We start from the raw sequence: 20,107 nt of genomic DNA, 5'->3' as shown, positions 1-20,107 counted from the left end.
ACCTCCTGTGGTGACTCTGGAGCATCACACTGCTGAGCTTGTTCATCTCCATGATGGGGATTTTGTGAAATGTCTTTATTAAAAAGCCATCAGGCTGCAGCCCTTGGCCTGGATGTGCAGGCAGGAAGCCAGGGAGGGGCCATGGTGGGTGACAGGCAAAGGGAGCCACCTTGGATGCCTGGTGTCATGTCCTTGGCTGGCAGTGAGCTGGCTGAGACACTGGTTAAGACTATTCACAGATTTTCTTGTTGTTTGGTTTTGGTTTGCTATTTTTGTCCTTCAGGGTACTCAGTAGCTCTGGCTGTAAAGCTGTGTGCCAATGGCCAGGTCTGACCAAGCAAGGCAGAAAATCCTTTGTGCTGGTGACAGGAGACACCTCTCACCAGGACAGCTTTCCATCTGACTCCCACTAGTTTAATTCTTGTTCCCCTCTGCAAAAGCAGGTGTATAATATCCGCTGTGATTCTAGCTGGTGAAAAGCTTTCAGGCTGCTCAAATTTCAGCATTTCCTGTGGTTCTGATGACATAAATTTATTTTGTAATAGAAATATTTCAGAACAAATTCCTTTCAGCCTGCTCTGATGTCAGGCATGCGATGGCCTGGTGAGTGCAGCTACCCTGGCACACGTGTGACTCCAGCACTGATTTTGCAGGTCCCTGCCATAGATGTGTCACCAGTAGATGCAGTGACTGGGTCACACCTATGGCTCCTGTGACATCCCTGATTGCAGGGCAGGCTTCAGCTCTGCTTGATTCCTGCTGAAATGTGCCTGGCTGTTTGGGAGCTGCTGCCGAGACAAACTGGGCCCCCTGCCCTGAGGAGAGATGTGAATTTTTTTTCCCAAGGACAGCGTTGGGGTCCTCTGGTCACTGTGCCTGTGTTTGAAGTGATGAGTGTGGCGTAGCATGCACGAGAGCAGGGAGAGTGCTGCGAGCTGCTTTTGGTGCTCATCATCCAACTGCTGCTGGATTCCTCGCTGCTCTGCTCCTGGGAGCTGTCTGGGGATGCAAATTGTCATGAATGTGGTTATTCCTCCTGGGCAGTAAAGGCTGGACTTCCAAAAGCTGTGGCCTGGCTTTCTGCCTAGGTGTCACATTCTGCTCCTCTGGAGGGCTGTCCCTGGGACTCAGCAGTTCTGTGCAGGAGGGGCTCCCCTTTGGGCAGGACAGAGTGGGACTGTGGACACCCCAGCAAAGGGCAGTGCCAGGCAGTGCCCACGTGGCCTCTGGACGAGATGCAGGGGCAGAGAGACACTGTGCAAGCCCTGGCTAAGTGTCACCGAGATGATTTATGCTACAGTAATTCCTTCTTTTGTCTGACTTACTCCTGCACATACTGAAAAGCAAAAGTGTTTCCTGGGGGGCTGAAGGGCCTTTTCCCATTTTCCATTAGTGTTTTCGATGTTACTTTTCTGCAGCTGCTTTTTCAGGCTGCCCTTTGTCTGCCTTTTGGATTCTTTGAATTTACTTGAACTGTGCATCTATTTTTCCCCACAAGAAAACCCAGCAAACTCAGCGAGCAGCCTTCTCCAGTGCTGCTGTGGGATGAGGCAGGGACCCAGGGCTTGTGGGCATGCTGTGGCTGGGAGCAGAGAGCTGAGCCCCTTTCCTGAGCACCCACTCTGCTCTGCAGCCCATCAATCAACCTTCATCTCCAAGTGCATGAGGCACAGAACCAAAGCGTTTCCTAAGCTAGCCCACTCTGGATTTTGCCAACCTTCCCCTGTCCGTGTCCCATTTTTTGGGGCTCTCAAATGCTTTTGAGTTGGGACAGAATTACAGAAAGAAAATACTATGCAAGACGTGCTTTGGGCTGAAATTATTTATTTCCTCTTTCAGAAACTGCTTTATTTTACACTCCCTTTCAGTCAGGGCACTTAGTGGCAAGGTTCTAAAGGGCGCTTTTGTTCTGCAGGCCGTAGTGTGACTTCTCCATGAAAAGCAAAAAACCTATCAGCTCTCCCTCGAGGCTTCTGGTTAGGAGGGACAAAGGCATTTTTCCTGGAAAATGCAGCATTGTTCTGTAGAATTGGCACAGTGTCTTTGAGAATAGGTGTGCAGTAGTTACTTTGAGTGCAGTTCTCGTCATTAATTACTTGACATCTGTCTTTGGTTTTATAATTGCTGGTAAAGTGCGTGGGCTTTGCAGAGTCCATGCTGCTAAAGGCAGGAGGGAATGATGCCTTGCTGAGGCCTCTTTGGCAAGGGTGTTTTATTAAATAGTGTTTTGTATAAAAATCATGTTTTTTTCTGACAGAAAGGCCACTTGTGACCAGTATCATTTAAAAAACAATTAGACTTTCCACCCACTTTGATGTTAAGAGCATGAGACACTTCCATGATTGTGCTTCCCCCACCTCACTTTTCTTTGCTCCTCAGTAGACAGAAGGTGAAAGTTTGAAGAAAAAAGTGCTCCGGAAGGAAAAGGGAACAATTTCTGGTTTGAAACAAAGTGAACATTTCAAGTTAAGTTCCTTAAAAAAAATTCTAGCAAAGGCTGTGATGGATCATTTTCCCTAACTGCTCTATGAATTATTATTAAAATGTTAATTTATGGAGGCATTAAGAGCACCTCAGAGTATATTGGTCTCGTGAGAAGTTCCTGGAGTGCTGAGGATGTATCAGAGCTCTCCAGCTGCCTTCTGGTTGCTCTTATTGCCTGCTTTCTAGCTGCAGTGTGATTTCTGAGCTGGTAAGCTCTCCTGCTCACTGATTTTATTCTCCTTTTATTTTTATTTGCACTGGATGGATGCAGTTGGGTGAAGCCCTCTGCTGCAGCCTGGGTTTGCACTCCCTGACCTCTGGTTCTTTGGGGTCTTGCCACAGAAGCTGGTGTAGTTCTACAGAATTGCACAAGAAGTTCATCAGACACCACTGGGCTTGCATCACAGGCAGGAAAAATGGCAACATGCTCTGTCCTGTCACGAAAGACAGAAGCAGGTTGATGGGAAAGGTTGAGAAAACTCTTCTGTTCCTGGCAAGACCAGGGTGGGTTGTAGTCCTGTGGTGTCAGGTTCTTAAGGGCATTGCAAAACCCACCCCTCTCTGCAGCAGGATGCAATGCTCTTCTCCTGCGTCACCGCAGGACTGCTGTGGGAAGACCTTTTTATTTGGGGTGATATCACAGGTTTCAGGCTATCTGGGTTCTGGAGTATTTTTGAGTAATTGTGTGCCTCAGGAATGGAGTTGGGCTGGCAAATTCCGGCATGGTCAGGGCACCCAGGAAGGTGTGATGCCTCCCCTTGACCAGCCCTTGATTCTGTGCCTGTCCCTTCCATGGTCCTTTGCATTTTGTGTAGAGTGGGAGCAGCCAGGGCTGTGGTCAGCTGTGTCCCTTCTCCGTAATGGAGAAATTGCTGTAATCTGACAGGCTCTGTGTCTGTCTGTCTCCGCTGATAAAATCTCTGGAAAACCTGGAATGAACCAGAAGTAAATCACTCTGTGTGTGAGGCTCCTGATTTTATAGCTGGGTAGAGCAAGAAAAAAAGGATTTTCCTACTAGTAGGCAGAGCATGGAAGTCTTGGATACCTTGCTCATGGGAACGGAGACCTGGTGGCTCTGTGAGACAGTTGAAAGGAGCATGTTCCTGTGAGCACAGCTAATGGATGTAAATATTAGCTCACTGCAGAGTTCATGTATCACCCAGTGAAATGTAGTAGTTTATTTTGGCCTCAGGCCACGCAAATGGCCTTGCTCAGTACAAGGGAAACTCATCCAAAGTCCATAGTTGTTCCTGCTTGCTTCAGGGCTGAATTCAGTCTGATTTGTGCAAAATGCAGGAGAGAGTCGCTGGAAAATAAGGGTGAGTTAGGACACGCTGTGCATTTAGCTAATGACAAATGGAGAGGGAACCATGAGGGATCTTGGTTATGGGAATGATTCCCTGCCACTCTTTACACCCCCTCTCTTCAAGCATCTCAATTACCCAAAGTTCCTTAATTCCTACCAGAAGTGCAGCATGTTGGATCTCTCTGTCCAATCTGATGGCATAAAAATGTTTTATCTTTCTTCAGCATTTCCAAGGGGTGGGAGTACTTAATATTGTTTCTTCCCTATGGAGTCTTAAGTAACATTGGGAGCTGGTTGTAGGTGGCAACAGAGAGGGGTTTGATAAGCAGCTGGCATTTCAATTTGGAGGAAGGTGGTAGGGGATGATCAGCCCTCTCAGCTGGACCCCAGGGAAAAAAAAACCCTCACTTTCTTCCTTGCTTCTTGACCATTTTTGAAAGCCTGATGGCTTCCGAGGCAGTGTGCAGCCCTTTCTATGGACTGTGCAGGGAAGAACAGGCATGCTTCAGATTTCCTTTGTCTCTTTGAGATGAGCCCAGCAGAGGGAAGGCATTGCACAAAGGCTTTTCAGATGTAAGCCCTGAAAAGGAAGGATTCAATATCCGCTGCTGGGTTTTGAGTAGTGCAGTTCACGTGTCGCATTCTTGTTAATCTCTGCAATCTGTGCAATCTTAGGTGTTCTCTGCTTATGCTCAAAGCCCTTCTGTGTACTGCATCTATTCTGGACAGGTTTTTGAGGGAGATGTTTAAGGGAGCACTGTGGCTTCTCCCCCCACAGTTTTAACACACCCTGATGGAGCAGGTTTCTCTGTCATCTCATGAGCACATTGCTGACAGTATCACCATGCTCATTACTGCATCTGCCTGGCAGAGCTGAGATGCTTTGATGAAGTTCAGCCTTTTAACCATCTCTTCTCCTTTTGTGATCTGACAGCACGCAGGAATATCAAATGTGACCTTAACCCCTTTAATGAGAGCATCTAGTAGATGTCAGTTTTCATGACTACCAGCTTATAAATTGCATCCTGAAAAACCTAGAAACAGAGAGAGATTTAATTCCAGTGAGTGAGCAGCTCTGGGAGCCGAATGCCAGATACTGGAGTGGGCAGCCAGTGAAACTCTGGCAGTGTACATTTATCTCAAATTACAGGAAATTGTGTTCTGTAGTGGGAATGGAAAAGTTTGGGATTGTGTTTTGCTTATCACTGCTGCTTAGAAAGTATAAGCTTTGTTTAGATCCTTTCTGAAAAGTGTACAAACCTGGTGTTTGTTTACCCCTGCGAGTTCCAAGGAGGGTTTGACTGGGAAGAGCTGGTGAGGCCCTGTCTTGCCCCCACTGCCTGCAGGGGCAGGTTGAAGCAGGCTCTGGCAGCTGTCCCCTCTGCAGGCCACTGGCAGCACACCCTGCTGGTTGGGACTGCTCTGGTGTGGCTGTCCTGTCAGAGTGCTGGACACACATTCAGCGCAGATGTGCCACAGCCGCTGCGAGCGCTCTCTGCGCTTGTTCTTAGACATGACCAGACTGAGGTCTTGGCAAAGGACCTTCTTTTGGGAGTCGGAGCTTGGGATTTGTAGCCTGCAAACATCCATTTGACTCCTTGTGCTCCCTGATACAGACTATTCTGGTGACTTAAGTCAATGAGCTGGGCTGTCCTCGTCAGAGCCATCACCTCCCAGGCTTGGCAAGCTGCCCACAGGCAGAGTGATGCTGCCATGAGGGTGCTGGTCTTAAGGAATCTTAATGAAAGAAAACAGGGATGTGCCAGAATTAAAGGATCACTGGGTGAATGGAGGAATAAACACACAGAGTTAAAAAATGGCCTGCAGTGGTAAAACAGTGTCAAATAACCAGGTCTGTGTGCTTTGTCTCCCAGGATGAAGATGGTCAGTGTCCTGCTGGTTTCACTCTGGCTGTCCGTGGTCACCCTCAGCAGAGGCTCAGGTAAGGACCTGGCATGTGATGGACCTGCCCACTTCCTGTGCACAGAAAAAAACTCTCTGCAGTGAGTTTTAAGCATTTGCAGTATTTCTGGATTAAATGGTGTATAAAATTAAATTAAATTAAATTGTGTATAAAATACTTTAGTAAAATGCATGGACAGTGTTGGTTCTGGGGGGCTGTTGTACAATGCTCTGTGTAGACAGTGTGGTGTGAAGAGGTGCATGAGCAAATAGCAACAGCACCTCGGCCTGAAAGTGCTTTGCAAACTCCAGCTGTCCCCTGTGTCAATATCATTATTGCCCTTCTGTGAGGGGTGAGTCCAGGGCTCAGCCCATGGAGCTGCCTTGTCACTGAGCTGCAGGAAGGACCCAGGCTTGAACCTGAGCTCTGCTATCCCTGGTTGGATCCGGAGGGGACTGAGATTCAGCTCTCCAATTCTGACTCACGCCTTAGCAATGCAAGGGGAGAGGGGAACTTCTAGAGTAAGAGGAGCTCTGATACCAGTCTCACTGAGTCACTTTCCTGACAGGAAATATGTTGTCATGCTCGCAGCTCCTCTGGCACTCGTTCAGCCCAGCTCTTGTGAAGAGGCAGATTGTGCATGTCTCGGCTCCGGACTTCCTATTTGGGGGTGGAAGGAGACAGCATGATTTGCAGGAGGCAAGTGGAAAGGGGGAGGGAGGAAAGAACAGGAGCTGGTTTTATGGGGGGAAATGTTCAGAAATAAGAGCTGTACAGGGGTTTGGCGAGTCCCCCCATGAACTCTTGTCCCTCTGCAATGCTGGCAAACAAGCGGTTACAATGTACCCTGAGCAGATGAACAGCTCTTCTGTCGTTCTCTCTTGGACCACAATGAATTATTGTGGGCCAGATTCACAACGTGCACTTCAGCAAGGTTCATCTCAGTGCAGTGTTCATTGCAGAGGCTGAAGCCTGGGAGGTTTTTCTCCTTGGGCTGCCCAAGGGCTGCAGGCACTCACTGTAGGCTGTGATCTTTGGTGAGGGATGTCCCATCCTGGCTAACAGGGGCTGGGTGGAAGTGGTGAGCAAAGGGGAAACAGCAGAGGATAAAGAATACATGGCCTAGGTCTCCTCCACTAAGCTTTAGGCAGTAGGAGTGTGTGGGGAAGGAGGGGCCCAGCGACATGGATCTCAGTTGCTGGCTGGGAAAATCCCTGCTTTGCTTGTGCTTCTGGACGAGCTGTTCTGCTCTCCACCAACGCAACATCCTCCTCCTGCTGAGGCAGCATTACAACACCCCACGTGCAGTCATCTTGGGATTTTCAGAAATGAGAGGTAGGTGCAATTGAATCAGGATTGCCCAGGAAATGTTAGAGCAGCTCTAAGAGCTAACACAGTTGGCTGGGAAGAAGCTGATTTCAGAAATGAGCACCCTGGCATTTGGGTCACACAGGCTCGTGCCAGTTGATCTGGCAGAACCAGAACCCTCCATGCATTTCTGCAGGGTGTTTAGTACTTTCTAAACATCTCAGAGATTTGTTGTACAGGGTGGCTAGAACCCTTGTAGAGTGCTGCAAGAACGTTAGTCAAGTCTCAATACGTGACACACATGATCAGTTAAAATACACTTCTCCTGCAAATCCACTGCAGTGTATGCATTTAATTTCCTGCGGGTCTGTGGGTGTCAGATGCACTCTTCAGTTCAGAGCTTCCTTTTTGTGCCATGGACTTCATAAACCGGTTTGGGCTGTCAGAATGTCCTTTATTATTCATGATGGGCTTGGATGGCTGTTTGTACTTGGATGGAGGGGCAGCCGTCTGTGCAGCCCTCTGTTTCACTGCAGGGTTTCCTGGGACTGGCACCAAAAGGAGACTGGAGCTCGTTTCACCCTTGCAAAGTCATAAACACATAGCAGTGTGGTAGAGTGGCCTTGTTCTGGAAATGTTACAGCATTTGGGCTTGCTTTTCCTTCTTGGAGCGGGGTATGTAGGTGGGGGGAGCAGAGCTGAGCTTATCTGGAGTGAATGCAGAAGGGCTGTGCACAGTCTACAGCTGCCCTGGTGGTCACCTAACATCAAGCAGGGCCATGGAGATGGGTAGCTCTCACTGGGGAACCTGGGATATTTAACATGTGTGATTTGGTAGGGATTTGTCATTTCTGCTGAGTCCTTTTCTGTGCTTTGAACATTAAGTCAGGTAATGCTGTATTGTTGGGACCAGCTCTCTCTCCAGCCCAGGCTGGACTGAGGAAGGCTGGAGGCAGGGACAGGAGTCGTCTTGTGGTTTGCTGCCACTTTTCCTGCCTCTGCCGTCCTTCCCAGTGGAGCCATCTGGTCAGCAATAATGACCAGGGACTGCCCAAGCCAGGGGTACCAGCTCTGCTGAGTCCCAGGTTCTGTGAGCTTACAGAGGAGGTGAGGAACCAGCACTTGCTAAATTTCAGCTCTAAAATACCAGCTGGTATTTTGCTCTGGCTGCAAGTGGTCTTTCCTTCCAGTTAAGCCACTATGGCTGTCAGTCTCCCTGGCAGTGTGTCAGAAAGCTTTAGCATTACACTTCACCCTGCTTCCTACTGGAGAGACAAACCCACAAACTTTATTTCCCCTCCAGATTTTGCCTGCAGCACTGTGGCTCTAAACATCTGTTCTCTGGGCTCTGCTGTTTCTGCTGCGTCTGGAGGCTGGTGCTGAAACAAAATCAGTTGCTGAAAGGGAGGTGCAAGCTGTACAAGGGAAGAAATGTGATCTGAGTAGTGTAGAGTAAGAGATGCAGAGCTGGAGACTGAACTGGTGCCTCAGTCTTCTGTTCCCTCGTGCTGAATGTGTGGGCAAATCTTTTCCTGGTCTTGAGAATATCCATGACCTGCAATGCATGGAGTGCCCAATGCATCACTCATGACCTTTGGGTCAGTATTTACAGTGGTAGTCCAGGTCTTCTGCTTTCCTTGCCTAGCTAAGCCTCAAGATGGAACTCATGTTGTAGGATGCTTAATGAACCCAGATGTTCTGATAGCCAGGGAAGGATAACGAAAACCCATGGACCCAGGTCTGGTTGTACAATAGCTTCTTTGGCACTGCTGAAGTCATATAAATATACACTGGCTCACAAGAGATGAAAAACCAGTTGGACAAAGAACATAACAGCCACTATGAATACAGAATAAAGTTATCTTCTTGTTTCTGAATGAAGCTGGCCAATGGTAGATGCCAACTTATTTATAAGATGTGGCTGTAATTGTGCTTCTTGTTCCATTTTTCCCCTCTGCTAGCCAGGCTGCTCTCTCACCTTCCAAGAGCTTTTGTCATGTGAGGGCTGGGGAGATGACCATAGTTGGGAGTACTGTCTTAGGGAATTGCAAAAGCAGAAGAATATTGCTGCCAGGAGAGGAAGAGCAGCCTCATGCTGACTATCTAAGGGACCCATGTCGTGTGAGCAGGTACCTGCTATGCATAAATAGCCCTTTGGTGGGGGGAATCATCATGTGTGCACAGGAAATGCCTCTGTAGCTCCCTTGGGGGCTATCAGACAGGCTGTGTGGTAGGATGGGCCCAGGACTGGGCCAGAATGATACCCCAGCATGGCAGGTAGTGGCTGGAAGGCAGCCAGGAGTTTCTCTCCTGGGAGCTTTATTTCAGGCTTTGCTGTTATTTGCTGGAACAAAGCAACATGTATTGTGAACATGTCTGTTTACACTCCCCCATATCAGGGGCTTTCAGCTACTTTGGTTTTTGATGGTTATTGATGTCATCAGTGCTTCTGGGTTCAGGTGGTGGCTGGAGCAGTGGAGTTCTGGCTGCAGTGAGAAAGAAGGAGAGGTCTAGCTCCAGAGTTCAGAGCCACTGCCTGCGCTGTCTCTCCGGAGTGCTGAACTGCACTGTGGATCTCACGCTTAGCAGAAAGGCAGAACAGTTGCTTTTGGCCAGGGGAAATGTGCAGATTAATAAATTACTGTCTGTAAAACACTTTGAAGATGGAAAGCCCTGTGCAGCTCCTCAGGATTATTACTATATGGCTCTTACCCTACTGATGGGGTTCCAGTTGCCTTATTTTCCTTATGATTTGTGACAGCCCCAGAAGCTGAGAAGCTTATTTTAGTGTGTAAAGTCAAAAGAAAAACAGATTAAACTGCATTATTGTTTTCTAAAGAGACTAAATCCCTCCCCCACCATCATCTCCTGGGATTTCCTGACTTCCTCCTACTCTTCCAATCTCAGCTTCTTGCTGTCCTAATTTAGGACGTGATTTTATAACCATCCATACCCATCTGTGAGCCACTGTGGTTGTAGAAGTTTATGGCACTTGGGGGCATGAAGTCATTGACACTGAGGGTGTTGAAAGCTGCACAGCCCTGAAGTGGATGGAGATAAAACCGTGAAGAAGAGCTGACCTGGGTGCAGACGTGTCCCCACAGCCGCCAGCCTCCCTCCACACCAGCCAGAGCTGTGCCCACTGAGGAGATAAAACCTCACATCTGCTTCTTGTCAGCTGAGGAAATGGGTCGTGAGGGGTGAGCTCTGTGCAGGCATCATGGTGTGACCTATCTGCACTGAAGTGCAGGAGTGTGTGGAGGAAAGCAGCTCTTTCTGGGTGTGTTGCTGATACAGTATTGAGCAGTCACCTTTGCTTCTGTGTGTGTATCAAATAGGGCATCAGGGAGCTGTCATGTCCCCCTGCCACAGCCACAGGGCTGTACTCTCACTGTCAAAGGTTTTGTGGCACCCGGGTGGCTCTGCTGTGCTCTTGGACCAATAGGGCATTTTATTGCCTGCTGTGTTTGTTTGGTTCTCATCCTTGTCCTGCTGCAGCATCTTTGTAATGCAGACATCCCTGTGGGATGGGCAGGGCAGAATTGCTGACTGTATTTTAAAGCAGGCAACAGAGCCCCTGGCTAAGTGCACTAACTGGGCTGCATGGGTTTAGCTAAGCAAGCCTGTTGGCAGAGCCAGGAGTTTAGCCTGGACCTTGTCAAGTCCCAGTGTGGTGTCCCAGGCACGCAAGAGCCCGTGCCAGCTTAAGCACAGCTCAGCAGTGATGCTGATCAGATAAACCCCCTTTGCATGCTGCCTCTCCTACAGATGACTTTGCAGTGGGGTGTTCCATTTCCTGTACCTCTCCTCTTCCTATGCTGCTCTGCTTTGCTTCACACATAAATTTTCTCAATGAAGTGAGATGGAAAGTAGCTGTTTGCTCTTCTTATCCTTCAGGGAAGCAGTTCATGCCCCTACCTTTATCGTTTTGATCTCAAATTTAAAGAAAGCCTCCAGAAAAATATGTCAAGCTTGCTAGAGAAATATGAATATAAATTTTTTTTGGCTTTTTTTTGGCCCAGTTGCTGGGGGTAACCAAAATACTCTGCCACATGCAGTAAACAGCTTTATGCACAGATAGAGAGTGAAGTCACAGAGCTCACTGTGGAGGAGTTCTAAGAGACACAAATAAGGACTACCCAGTGTTAAAGGCTGTGCTTGATGAGATAAGGCGATTCAGAGTCAGAAGCTCTGGGCTCCATTACAGAATCATAGTTTTTTGGATGTCTTGCTTTGGCTGCTTCCCCTGAAATCAACAGAAGTTTATGCAGTCAGCTTGTTTTCCATGACTTCGGCAGAGGCAGGTTTTCACACCTGTTTAAATTAGACATTCAGGGTCTAAAGTTAATCAACTGCCATGTACAAGTGCTTTTCAAAACTGAGCCATTCTGCAACAGAAGGTCCTTTTCCTTCTTCTTTTCTGAGCTGTCCTACCTATTCAAATGATAAATTTGAATGGGCAGAGGGAGAGACTCCATCCTAGTGTGCAGCATCCAGATGAGAGGCTGCTGTGGGGGCATCACAGCTCAGTGGCAGCACAGCATGAACATGATGAAACTTGGGAGAAATGTAAAACCATGTCACCAATGCCATCAGAGCAGAACTACATGGATGGGGTTGGGCTGTGTAGGAGGTTTGCGCCAGGACCACTTCCACCTCCCTGCTCTACTGGAGAGGCTGTGGGAGGAAGGCAGTGGGGTTATGAGAGGCCTCTTTGGATGTGTTTCTGCTGGAAGTGAGATTATAAATTTCTGCAGAGTTGGCACAGCTTCTAGGCTGAGCCTCCAAGGCAGCATTCAGCTACAACCAGTTTTGAGGTGTTCTGTGGCCACTGTCACTGCTGCATAAGTAGTGAGAGCTAACGGTGAGAGCCAGCTGATCTTGGCTGGGCCTAACCCAACCTCTGTGTCATTCCCACCCATCTCAGTGTGTTTTGGTTTGTGCCTCTTCTCCTAGTTAAGGGCAGGGCTTCTCATTTGTTTTGTTCCATGCTTCTCTTCTTCTGCCCTGTTGTATGGTCAGATGGGATACTACTGAGCAGAGAACACAGCCAGGGAACAGGGGGTGGTCTCGTGCAGGGTGGAAAAGGAAGAATGCAGACACAGAGGGGAGAGTGGGTGCTCCTGGCACTGGCATAAATGGGAGACGCACCCACGCGTGGTGCCGGCCACTGCTGGTGCCTCCTGTGCTCACAGCATGGCTTCTCCATTCAGCCTGGCTTCCTCTGCTTCCTTCTCACCAACTGAGCTTGAAAGATGGTGATGAGGAAAATTTTTTTTAAGGTAGTAATGATTAATTCTTTTTTAATTGCTTTGTGTGATCAGCTTTTTCTGCCCTGTCAATGCTGATTTGTGCATGGTGATAACAGGCTGGCCTTGCTGTGCCCCCTGGGTAGAGGCTGACTCATAGCAGCTTTGCTTTAAGGTAATGCAGCAGGCACAGATGAAGAAAGTAGAAAGCTGTTGAGATATGGCTTAGCAGCCCTAAAAACCAACTGTGTCATGGGTCACAACAAAAGAAACGTGGCCAGGAGGTCAAGGGAGGTGATTCTGCCCCTCTACCCTGTTCTGGCGAGACCCCACCTGCAGTGCTGTGTTCAGCTCTGGGATCCCCAGCATACAAAGGACATCAATCGGTTGGAGTGAGTCCAAAGGAGGGCATGAAGTTGATCTGAGAGCTGGGGCACCTCTCCAATGAAGACAGGCTGAGAGAGCTGGGGGTGCTTAGCCTGGAAAAGAAATGGCTCTGAGGAGACCTTAGAGCCCTTCCAGTTCAGAAAGCTGCAGAAGGACTTCTCACGAGGGCGTGCAGTGATGGACAAGGGAGAATGACCTTAAGCTTAGGGAGGGTAGGTTTAAATTTGATATTAGGAAGAAATTCTTTGCTGTGAGGGTGGTGAAGCACTGGAAGAGGATACCCAGAAAAGCTGTGGATGACCTATCCCTGGAAGTGTTCAAGGCCAGGTTAAATGGGTCTTTAAGAAATGTGGTCTAGAGGGAGATGCCCCTGCACCTACAGCAAGGGGGCTGGAACTGGATGATTTTTAAGGTTCCTTCCAACCAAATCATCCTATGATAGTACAGCCCCATCTGTTGCTGCAGCTGAAGTGTGAGGAACAGGGATCATTAATCTGGCAGCACTGATGGCTTTGTGTCCTGCTGCCACTGCAGGATCCCAGTCTCCATGCAAGGCAGGCCCCCTCAAGGCACATGAAATCAAATGGGCGTCCTTGTCATCACCCTTCTGCCCTGGCTGCACTTTGTCTACCAGTTCTGGAGATGGGTGTTTGTGGCCACATTTCTCTTCACAGAGAAAAGCAAGGCACAACTTCCCAAGGATATTTCTGGAAATCACAGTGAGGAACCTCAGAGAAAGGAAAAACGATTCTTATCTCAATTGGTGATCCTCTTGTTGTTCACAAGTGGAACGCATTGTAGAAGATTATTTACCTGAAGGGAATTAGTAATTGGATTCTGGTGTGAGTGTTTTGATTCATTGACCAATTGAATCCACGTGTGTGTAATATAGTATAGAGTAATATAGTATAATAAAGTAATTAATTAGCCTTCTGATATCAGTGGAGTCCGATGCATAATTTCTCCCCTTCATCAGGGGCTGCCCTGCTTTTACTATAGGTGTTTCCTTCCACCATGCAGCCTGTATGATCCTCACCCCTTTTCCTAAGCAGGGCTGTGCAAACAGGACCATTTCTTGCCTTTTCCCCACGTTGTCTGTCCCAGGAAGGTGTTGTGGGTCATAGGCTCGCTGTGCAATTGCAGAGCTTTCAGCAGTAAGAGGGGTCAAGGAGCTGCAGTGCTCTTGATTGATACTGAGGACAAGGTGGCTTCTTTCAAAATCATTTTGCAGAGGCATTTCTAGAAAGGTGCATTTGTGGGATGGTGTATTTTTAGAGAATTTTACTGTGTCCCTCAGGTGTATGTGTAGTGCTGCATTTGCTGCAGCATAGAAGAGATGTGGAGATGGATATAGCTCCATCTTCTCACTGGTTTCCATTTGTTAGGGAACCTCTGGAGTCACAGCATGAATGCTGATCCCAGTTGATTTAATCAGGAGCTGCTCTTACCTCCAGCAGCTGTTTTGTGCAGGAAATGTTTCAAGAGAGAAGAAACTCATTTCTGAGGCTTAGCCAGTGAAAACAAGTGTGAGCTGCTACAAATGGGCACAGCACCATAGAAGTTAGTGCTCCTTCTCACAATTAGAACTGGATCCTTGCATCCTTTTTCTGCAGTGCTCCCTCAAATCACATTGTTACTGAAATCAGCATATATCAATGTGTGCATGTATATTTTTATTTTTCCTAGTGAAACTGCTTTATGCCAGTGAAGGGTCAGTCATGCCATTTATTCAGGCAATCTCCAATTTAGACTGACACACAAGCGATTGCATGCTGATGTTAGCAGCAAGTAGGCTCTGAATATCCAGTAGACCTTAAAATAGTGGAAAGAGCACAAAATGTTGTGGGGAGCTGTTGGATGCAAATAAAATTATAGCAATAATAATGTGAGTATCCTCTCTACTTAATGAGTGTGTGTGGACGTGTTGCCCCATCTACTGGGCTCTGCTGCAGAAGTGCCACCACAGCAGAGGTTGCTGTTGTCACAGGGAGAAGAGCACCATCACAGCTGAGGAGGAGGAGGCTCACAAAGGTGTGTGTGAGGGGTGCCCTGCACTTCTCAGACATTATATCAGGCAGAGCCCAGCTGTCTTGAGAGTAAAACACCCCAAAATGTAGAAATAGCAGTGTAACTGTCAGCGTGGCACAGGGAGGAGGGAAGCTGTGCAAAGCACCACAATTTCTGTCTCCGGTGTTTTATGTGTTAAGGACATTTTGCTGCAGCCTGTGGTGTTCCTGCCATCTCTGCTCTGAGTGATGGGTCATGGCAGTATTCCTGAGCCCTTGGAGTCGTGCTGGGTGGCTTTGCCCTGGCAGCCAGGAGGAGTCCTTGCCTTGGGAGGGAGGCACAGCCTGGGAACTCCCACTGCACAGCTGCTCCTGTGCTCTGGGTGTAGCTGTTCATTACCAGCAGTCATGTGCTGTGTCTGGGGCTCAGCTCAGAGCTTGCAGCACCCCAGGGCAGGGCACGTGGGGAGCCTCAGCACCACCTGTTTGCTGTGACAGTGTCCCTGAAGCCAGGCCAGCTCGGAGACAAAATCTCCAGGTAGAGCTCTTACAGTAAAACAATAACAGTCCCCTCTTCCCAAGCCAAGAAGGCGAGGCCTGGGCATTGTTTTAGAGAAATGTAGGGAAAAAAAAAAAAGGAAATAGTTGTATTTATTTTCAATAACTCATTCGGGTTGAACGGGTAAGTAGTTTTACAGTGCTGATTTATGGGCTGTTGCAAAATGCAAGAGCTGCTCATGATTGCAAATTTCATTGATCTTGACTCCAAGAATTTCAGTACAGTAATGTTTTATATAGTTTCTTCTCTCCCCAGTCCTGCCATTTGAAGTAATAAGGATGATTTGCCTTTATGCAGCCCAAGAGGAGATGCAAGTCAGATGCTGGGAAGAGAACCTGGGCATCCTGATTTACAGAGCCAGGGTCTGCTCCTTTCAGAGTGGAAGCCTTTCTTTGCAGAAGAAAATGCCCTGTCTCCATGAGTAACAGTCCATGCTCTATCATGCAGTTAGCAGGCAGTCTCTGCAGGCTCATTTATCTCATTACCACTTGAAGGACACTTGACCATGCCTAGTTCATGGCCCCACCAGCATAAAGCAGTCTGCTGGTTCCAGTTTGCCCTGATCATGGTGGTGATGGGTCATTATGCTCCTTCCTAGAGTGTGAGGCTTCCAAGAGTGGTTTGGTCTTTGAAAATGAGCCTTGGCACTCCCTGTGGTAGCAGCCATAGTGTGTGATGCTGTGCAATTTTGAAAGATCTTTATGTTTTTAGATGATGAGCACTCTCTAGATATTTGGGGTTAGGGTTCCTCTGAACAAATGCTTGTGTTCTGGGAAGCTTCACCACTTTTTCCTAGCCCAATTCATTCTCTTCCTCCAGAAGTAGCACTCTGTCATATGGGTGTTTGGCATACTGCAGGAGGAGCAGTGCAGCTTGCATTTACATTTATGTGTAAACCCGCCAGAAAACATTTCTATTCTTACTGGCCCAGATTCCTCCTGCCCATGACTAACCATTGCTGAGCCACAGGAGTTAGCATCACTGCCTTTAAGTGCTGCAGGCCTGTCTTCTCAAAGGTTTATCTCTGCTTTTTTTAATTAAGTGTGAATTTTGGGGCAAGCTGCATCCCACTGTCTATTTAGGGAAGAATAAATGCCAGGAATCCTGCTTTGGGCCTGTGAAGTCAGTTCATAAGAATTCAGAAGAACTGGGCTCAAAGAGCATATTGTATTCTGTTTCTCCTCTCAGTCTGAGTTCTTCTAATATCTGCAAATGGGAGAGGCTTTGCAGTGTCGTCTCTGGTGAGCCTGTGTGTGATGTGCTGAGACACTGCTCCCAGGGACTGCTGCAGGCAGCACACCCCTCTCCTGTTTGACTCATTTTGGGTTCTCAGACGTCAGGCTGCCCTAGCAAGTGCCTCCCAGCAGCTCCAAGAGAGACACTGGGAAGTGTGCCACGCTGTGCTCTGCCTTGTCAGCGTGGGGAGGCAGGAGGTGCAGTGACAGCAGCTTCCCTGTGTGTCTCAGTTGGCTCTGACAGTGCAGGTTGCTCCCAGGTTTGCTGACAGCCTGGGACTGTGCTTTGCTTGCACCGAGTCCCTGCCTGCCTGGACATCCTGGTGAGTAGGAGGAATGGAGTAGAGAGGAGTCCTTGGTTTGGACTGTGCTTTTTGTGGTGAAACTGTTTGCTAATGACAAGAATATTTTTTAAAAGAAAGTAATTAAAAAAAGAAAAATGTCTACACAGCATTTTCTCATGCTGGCTGTTTTCTATGTCAGTCCAAGTCTGCTGTGAGCCACACTGAGCCACTGCCTGTTGTTGAACTGTGCTTGGGGTTTGCACCTGGACACTGCCTGGGAATACAAGAGAACCTGCTGCTACCTGCTCCTTACCATTCCTTCTGCTCCCTAGGCTCCAGTTCTAAACTTCACTGTCAACAGTCTTTCTGTGTCACTTATTACTGCTTGTACTCATTGTGTTATCCTGGTGTGCACAGCTGTCACATGAATCCATCACAGGAAAGACAGTCCTGACTTCTGGAACCCACAGTCCAGCTTCTTCTGGCAGGGAAAGTGACCCACAGCTCTAAGGGAAGGTTGATGTTTGATTTCTTTCTTTTTTTTTCTCTTATTTCAGCACGTCTGTTTCCATCTCCCCTATCCCCGTGTATGGATGCACACAGACCTCTGGCATTGTTGTCATCCAAATTTTATCTTCCCACATTAGACTTTTGTGGTAAATTTTCTTGGAGCTCTGTAGGAAGACTAGTTTTATGCAGGAATATCCTATTCTATTGTCCTGATGAGAGATAAATAGCTTGGCATAAACGTAGGAGGTGTACAAATGAAAACAGAAGTTTCCAGGTTCTCTAGAAATGCACACAATGTTCTTGCTCTGTTTTATAAAAGCTCAGTTTGCTTTCATTGAAAACACTACAGTTTTGTCTCTGATTTTAATGGGGACAGAACCAAGGGCTGTGGGGAGCATGGGCAGAACTGTTTTCCTCCTGCAGACTTGCAAGTCTAAAGCACCTTGTTCTTCCTGGCTGCAGAGCGCTGCGATGACTGGGGTGTGGACACCATGAAGCAGATCCAGATTTATGATGGGGAACCTGCCAAAATCAAATGCCCGCTCTTTGAGACCTTCTTGAAGTACAACTATAGCACAGCCCATTCTGCTGGCCTAACCCTGATCTGGTACAGGATCGCTCAGGACCGCGAGCTGGAGGAGCCCATTAATTATCGTCTCCCTGACAATCACATCAGTAAGGATAAGGACACCCTTTGGTTCTGGCCTGCTCTTCTCAATGACACTGGGAATTACACCTGCATGCTCAGGTAGGTTGTGTGGTGCAGTTTCTGCACATCTTCAGTGCAATTGAAAGACTTTTGTGGAGGTGGGGAAATGGTGCTGTTAGCACCAGAATGTTCTGTGGGGAGACTACCATTTACAAAAGCATTAATGGGAAAAGAATGTTGCAATTATAGGACTGCTCAGTGCTGAGCCAATTTACATGGCAATAATGCTTGGAGCCTTGCAGACACTAATGAGCGTGCCTCTCCTTGCTGCAAGTGTCCGTGAAAATATTATTGCTGAGCCCATGGCAAAATCCACAGGCACTCACCATTAAGAAGTGATCTGCATGTCTAGAGTAAAAATAGCTTCAGATGCAGGGGTAATGTTTTGACTGCACGCTAATTTGGCAAAGATTCATGAGATTCAGACTTCTAGGAAATTTAAAAGTGTCTCTAACTGTGGTGCAAAATGAGCGTAGCATCTGCTATGCATAAGAACTCTTTTTGGTCTTCCTCACATTATCTTTTGTCTGTGTCTTTGACCTTATGATCTGCTTTAGCAGCAGGAGAGTGGATGTTGCTTGTTAGTCATCTTTATAGGCTTTTGTGAGCTTGTGTGGCCACCTCTGGTGGGGTTTTCTTTCCCATTTATAAATGAGTCAACTAAAGCTGTACATACCTCATCAGCGCTATGGTGCTTGTTATTGCAGATGTAATTTTTATTTCATTCCACTCCACTGCTGTAGGAGTAAACAAGTTTCAACTAATCAGCCCTGTTCTCGTCCACCCTTAGGAACACAACCTACTGCAGCAAAGTTGCTTTTCCCTTGGAAGTTGTCCCAAAAGACCAGCACTCTTGTGTGAGCCATTCCATAAAACCCACTGAGGAGATGTTCTACTTGGAGCATGCCAATCAGAAGATCACATGTCCAGATATTGATGGGTTTTACCCTGCCAGTGTGACACCAACTGTCAAGTGGTACCTGGTAAGAAGAACTGTCTTGGGCAGCAGGGGGATGCAGTGGAGTGTGTGAAAAAGCAGTGGTTGGCATGACAGTAATGGAACTGCATTTCAGAGTCTCCCCAGTGATGATACTGTTAATGAAGCTTTACTAATTTTAAGAGCTCTGTTTCCATTGAGTTCAAGGGTAAAACTGCTCTTGGAAAGAAATTGAGAGCTAACACTGAAGCTTTTTTGACTAGCGTGCACAAGTGAAAAATACTCCTAAGAGGGATTTAGGTGGCTCAGTTCAGTTATGGGCTGTGTGCCTGTCCTGTGTGTGTGAGCCTCTCACTTTCCTGTAAAGGAAACTGTCATTCATATTCCCTCTTCTTTAAAAAACCCCACCTGTTAATGAAAATTGCATCCTTTCCAAAATCCTCTGAGGTCAGGAAGTGAAGTTGTACATCAGGCTGTGCAAAGACAAGGGGTGTCCTGTTTGGCACAATTCAGCAAACCTCTTTTCTGAAGACTGACACATCTCTACCCCACCCTCCATACTTATCTGATTATTAGACTGTCTCCAGCCATCCTCAGGCTCTTGCCTACAGAATTACTGCTCAATTTTCTTAAATTTGATTTCACTCTTTCTCTCTAGGTGGATGCCTTTCGTCAGTAGAGAATAAGTCTCAGGGGATGTAAAGTCTGAGAGTTATGGGAATAAATTCTTTAGTAACTTCCTATAAAGTGCTTTTGTATTTCTAGATAGAAGATTTTGTATAAATGAATTTAATAATAAGGGAAATTGTAAACAAATGTATCTGCTGATTTACAGAAGAAATTAAAAAGACCCAAAAGGAAAACCTCACCCCTAAAAACCCTTCAGGAAAAATTTCCTCTTGTATCCAGAGGAGCCATTTCACTCCAGTAGTTGAAATGCTTTACTTGTATCATTCATTGAAATTCACATCTCGGCAATCAATTAGCAGAATGAAACAAAAAGCCCCTTGGAAGTAATTTTTCAGGCAGCAAGTCATCCCATGCCTAATAAAAATCATTAAAAATGGTATATGATCCCTGTCCTAAACTACCCCATTAGGATGTATCAGATTTGGAAATGTACCATTCAAAAATAATCTCTTAGAAAATGTGCACATCTTTGGGTTTTATGACAATCAAGATGTTATCTGCATAACCTCTTTCTGAAAAGGAATCTCCAGCTTGGTATTT

General features: G+C 47.2%; 1 protein-coding gene across 5 annotated transcripts in view; it reads left to right on the top strand.

The window, feature by feature from the left end:
• Positions 1–20,107, top strand: part of LOC119704597 (interleukin 1 receptor accessory protein) — a 51,776-nt gene that overhangs the window by 11,383 nt on the left and 20,286 nt on the right. For 4 of the 5 annotated variants that reach the window (XM_038146071.1, XM_038146073.1, XM_038146075.1 and 1 more), the window contains exons 2-4: positions 5,665–5,732; positions 17,694–17,979; positions 18,731–18,923. In XM_038146071.1, the coding sequence (XP_038001999.1) occupies positions 5,666–5,732; positions 17,694–17,979; positions 18,731–18,923 (546 nt within the window). In that variant the 5' untranslated portion in view covers position 5,665. The other variant, XM_038146074.1, reaches the window with a different exon arrangement.

Source organism: Motacilla alba, chromosome 9 (assembly GCF_015832195.1).
Source record: "Motacilla alba alba isolate MOTALB_02 chromosome 9, Motacilla_alba_V1.0_pri, whole genome shotgun sequence".
In the NCBI taxonomy this organism is placed as follows: Eukaryota; Metazoa; Chordata; class Aves; order Passeriformes; family Motacillidae; genus Motacilla; species Motacilla alba.
Note: the sequence above shows the minus strand (reverse complement) of the source record. Positions and strands in the feature narration are given on the sequence as shown.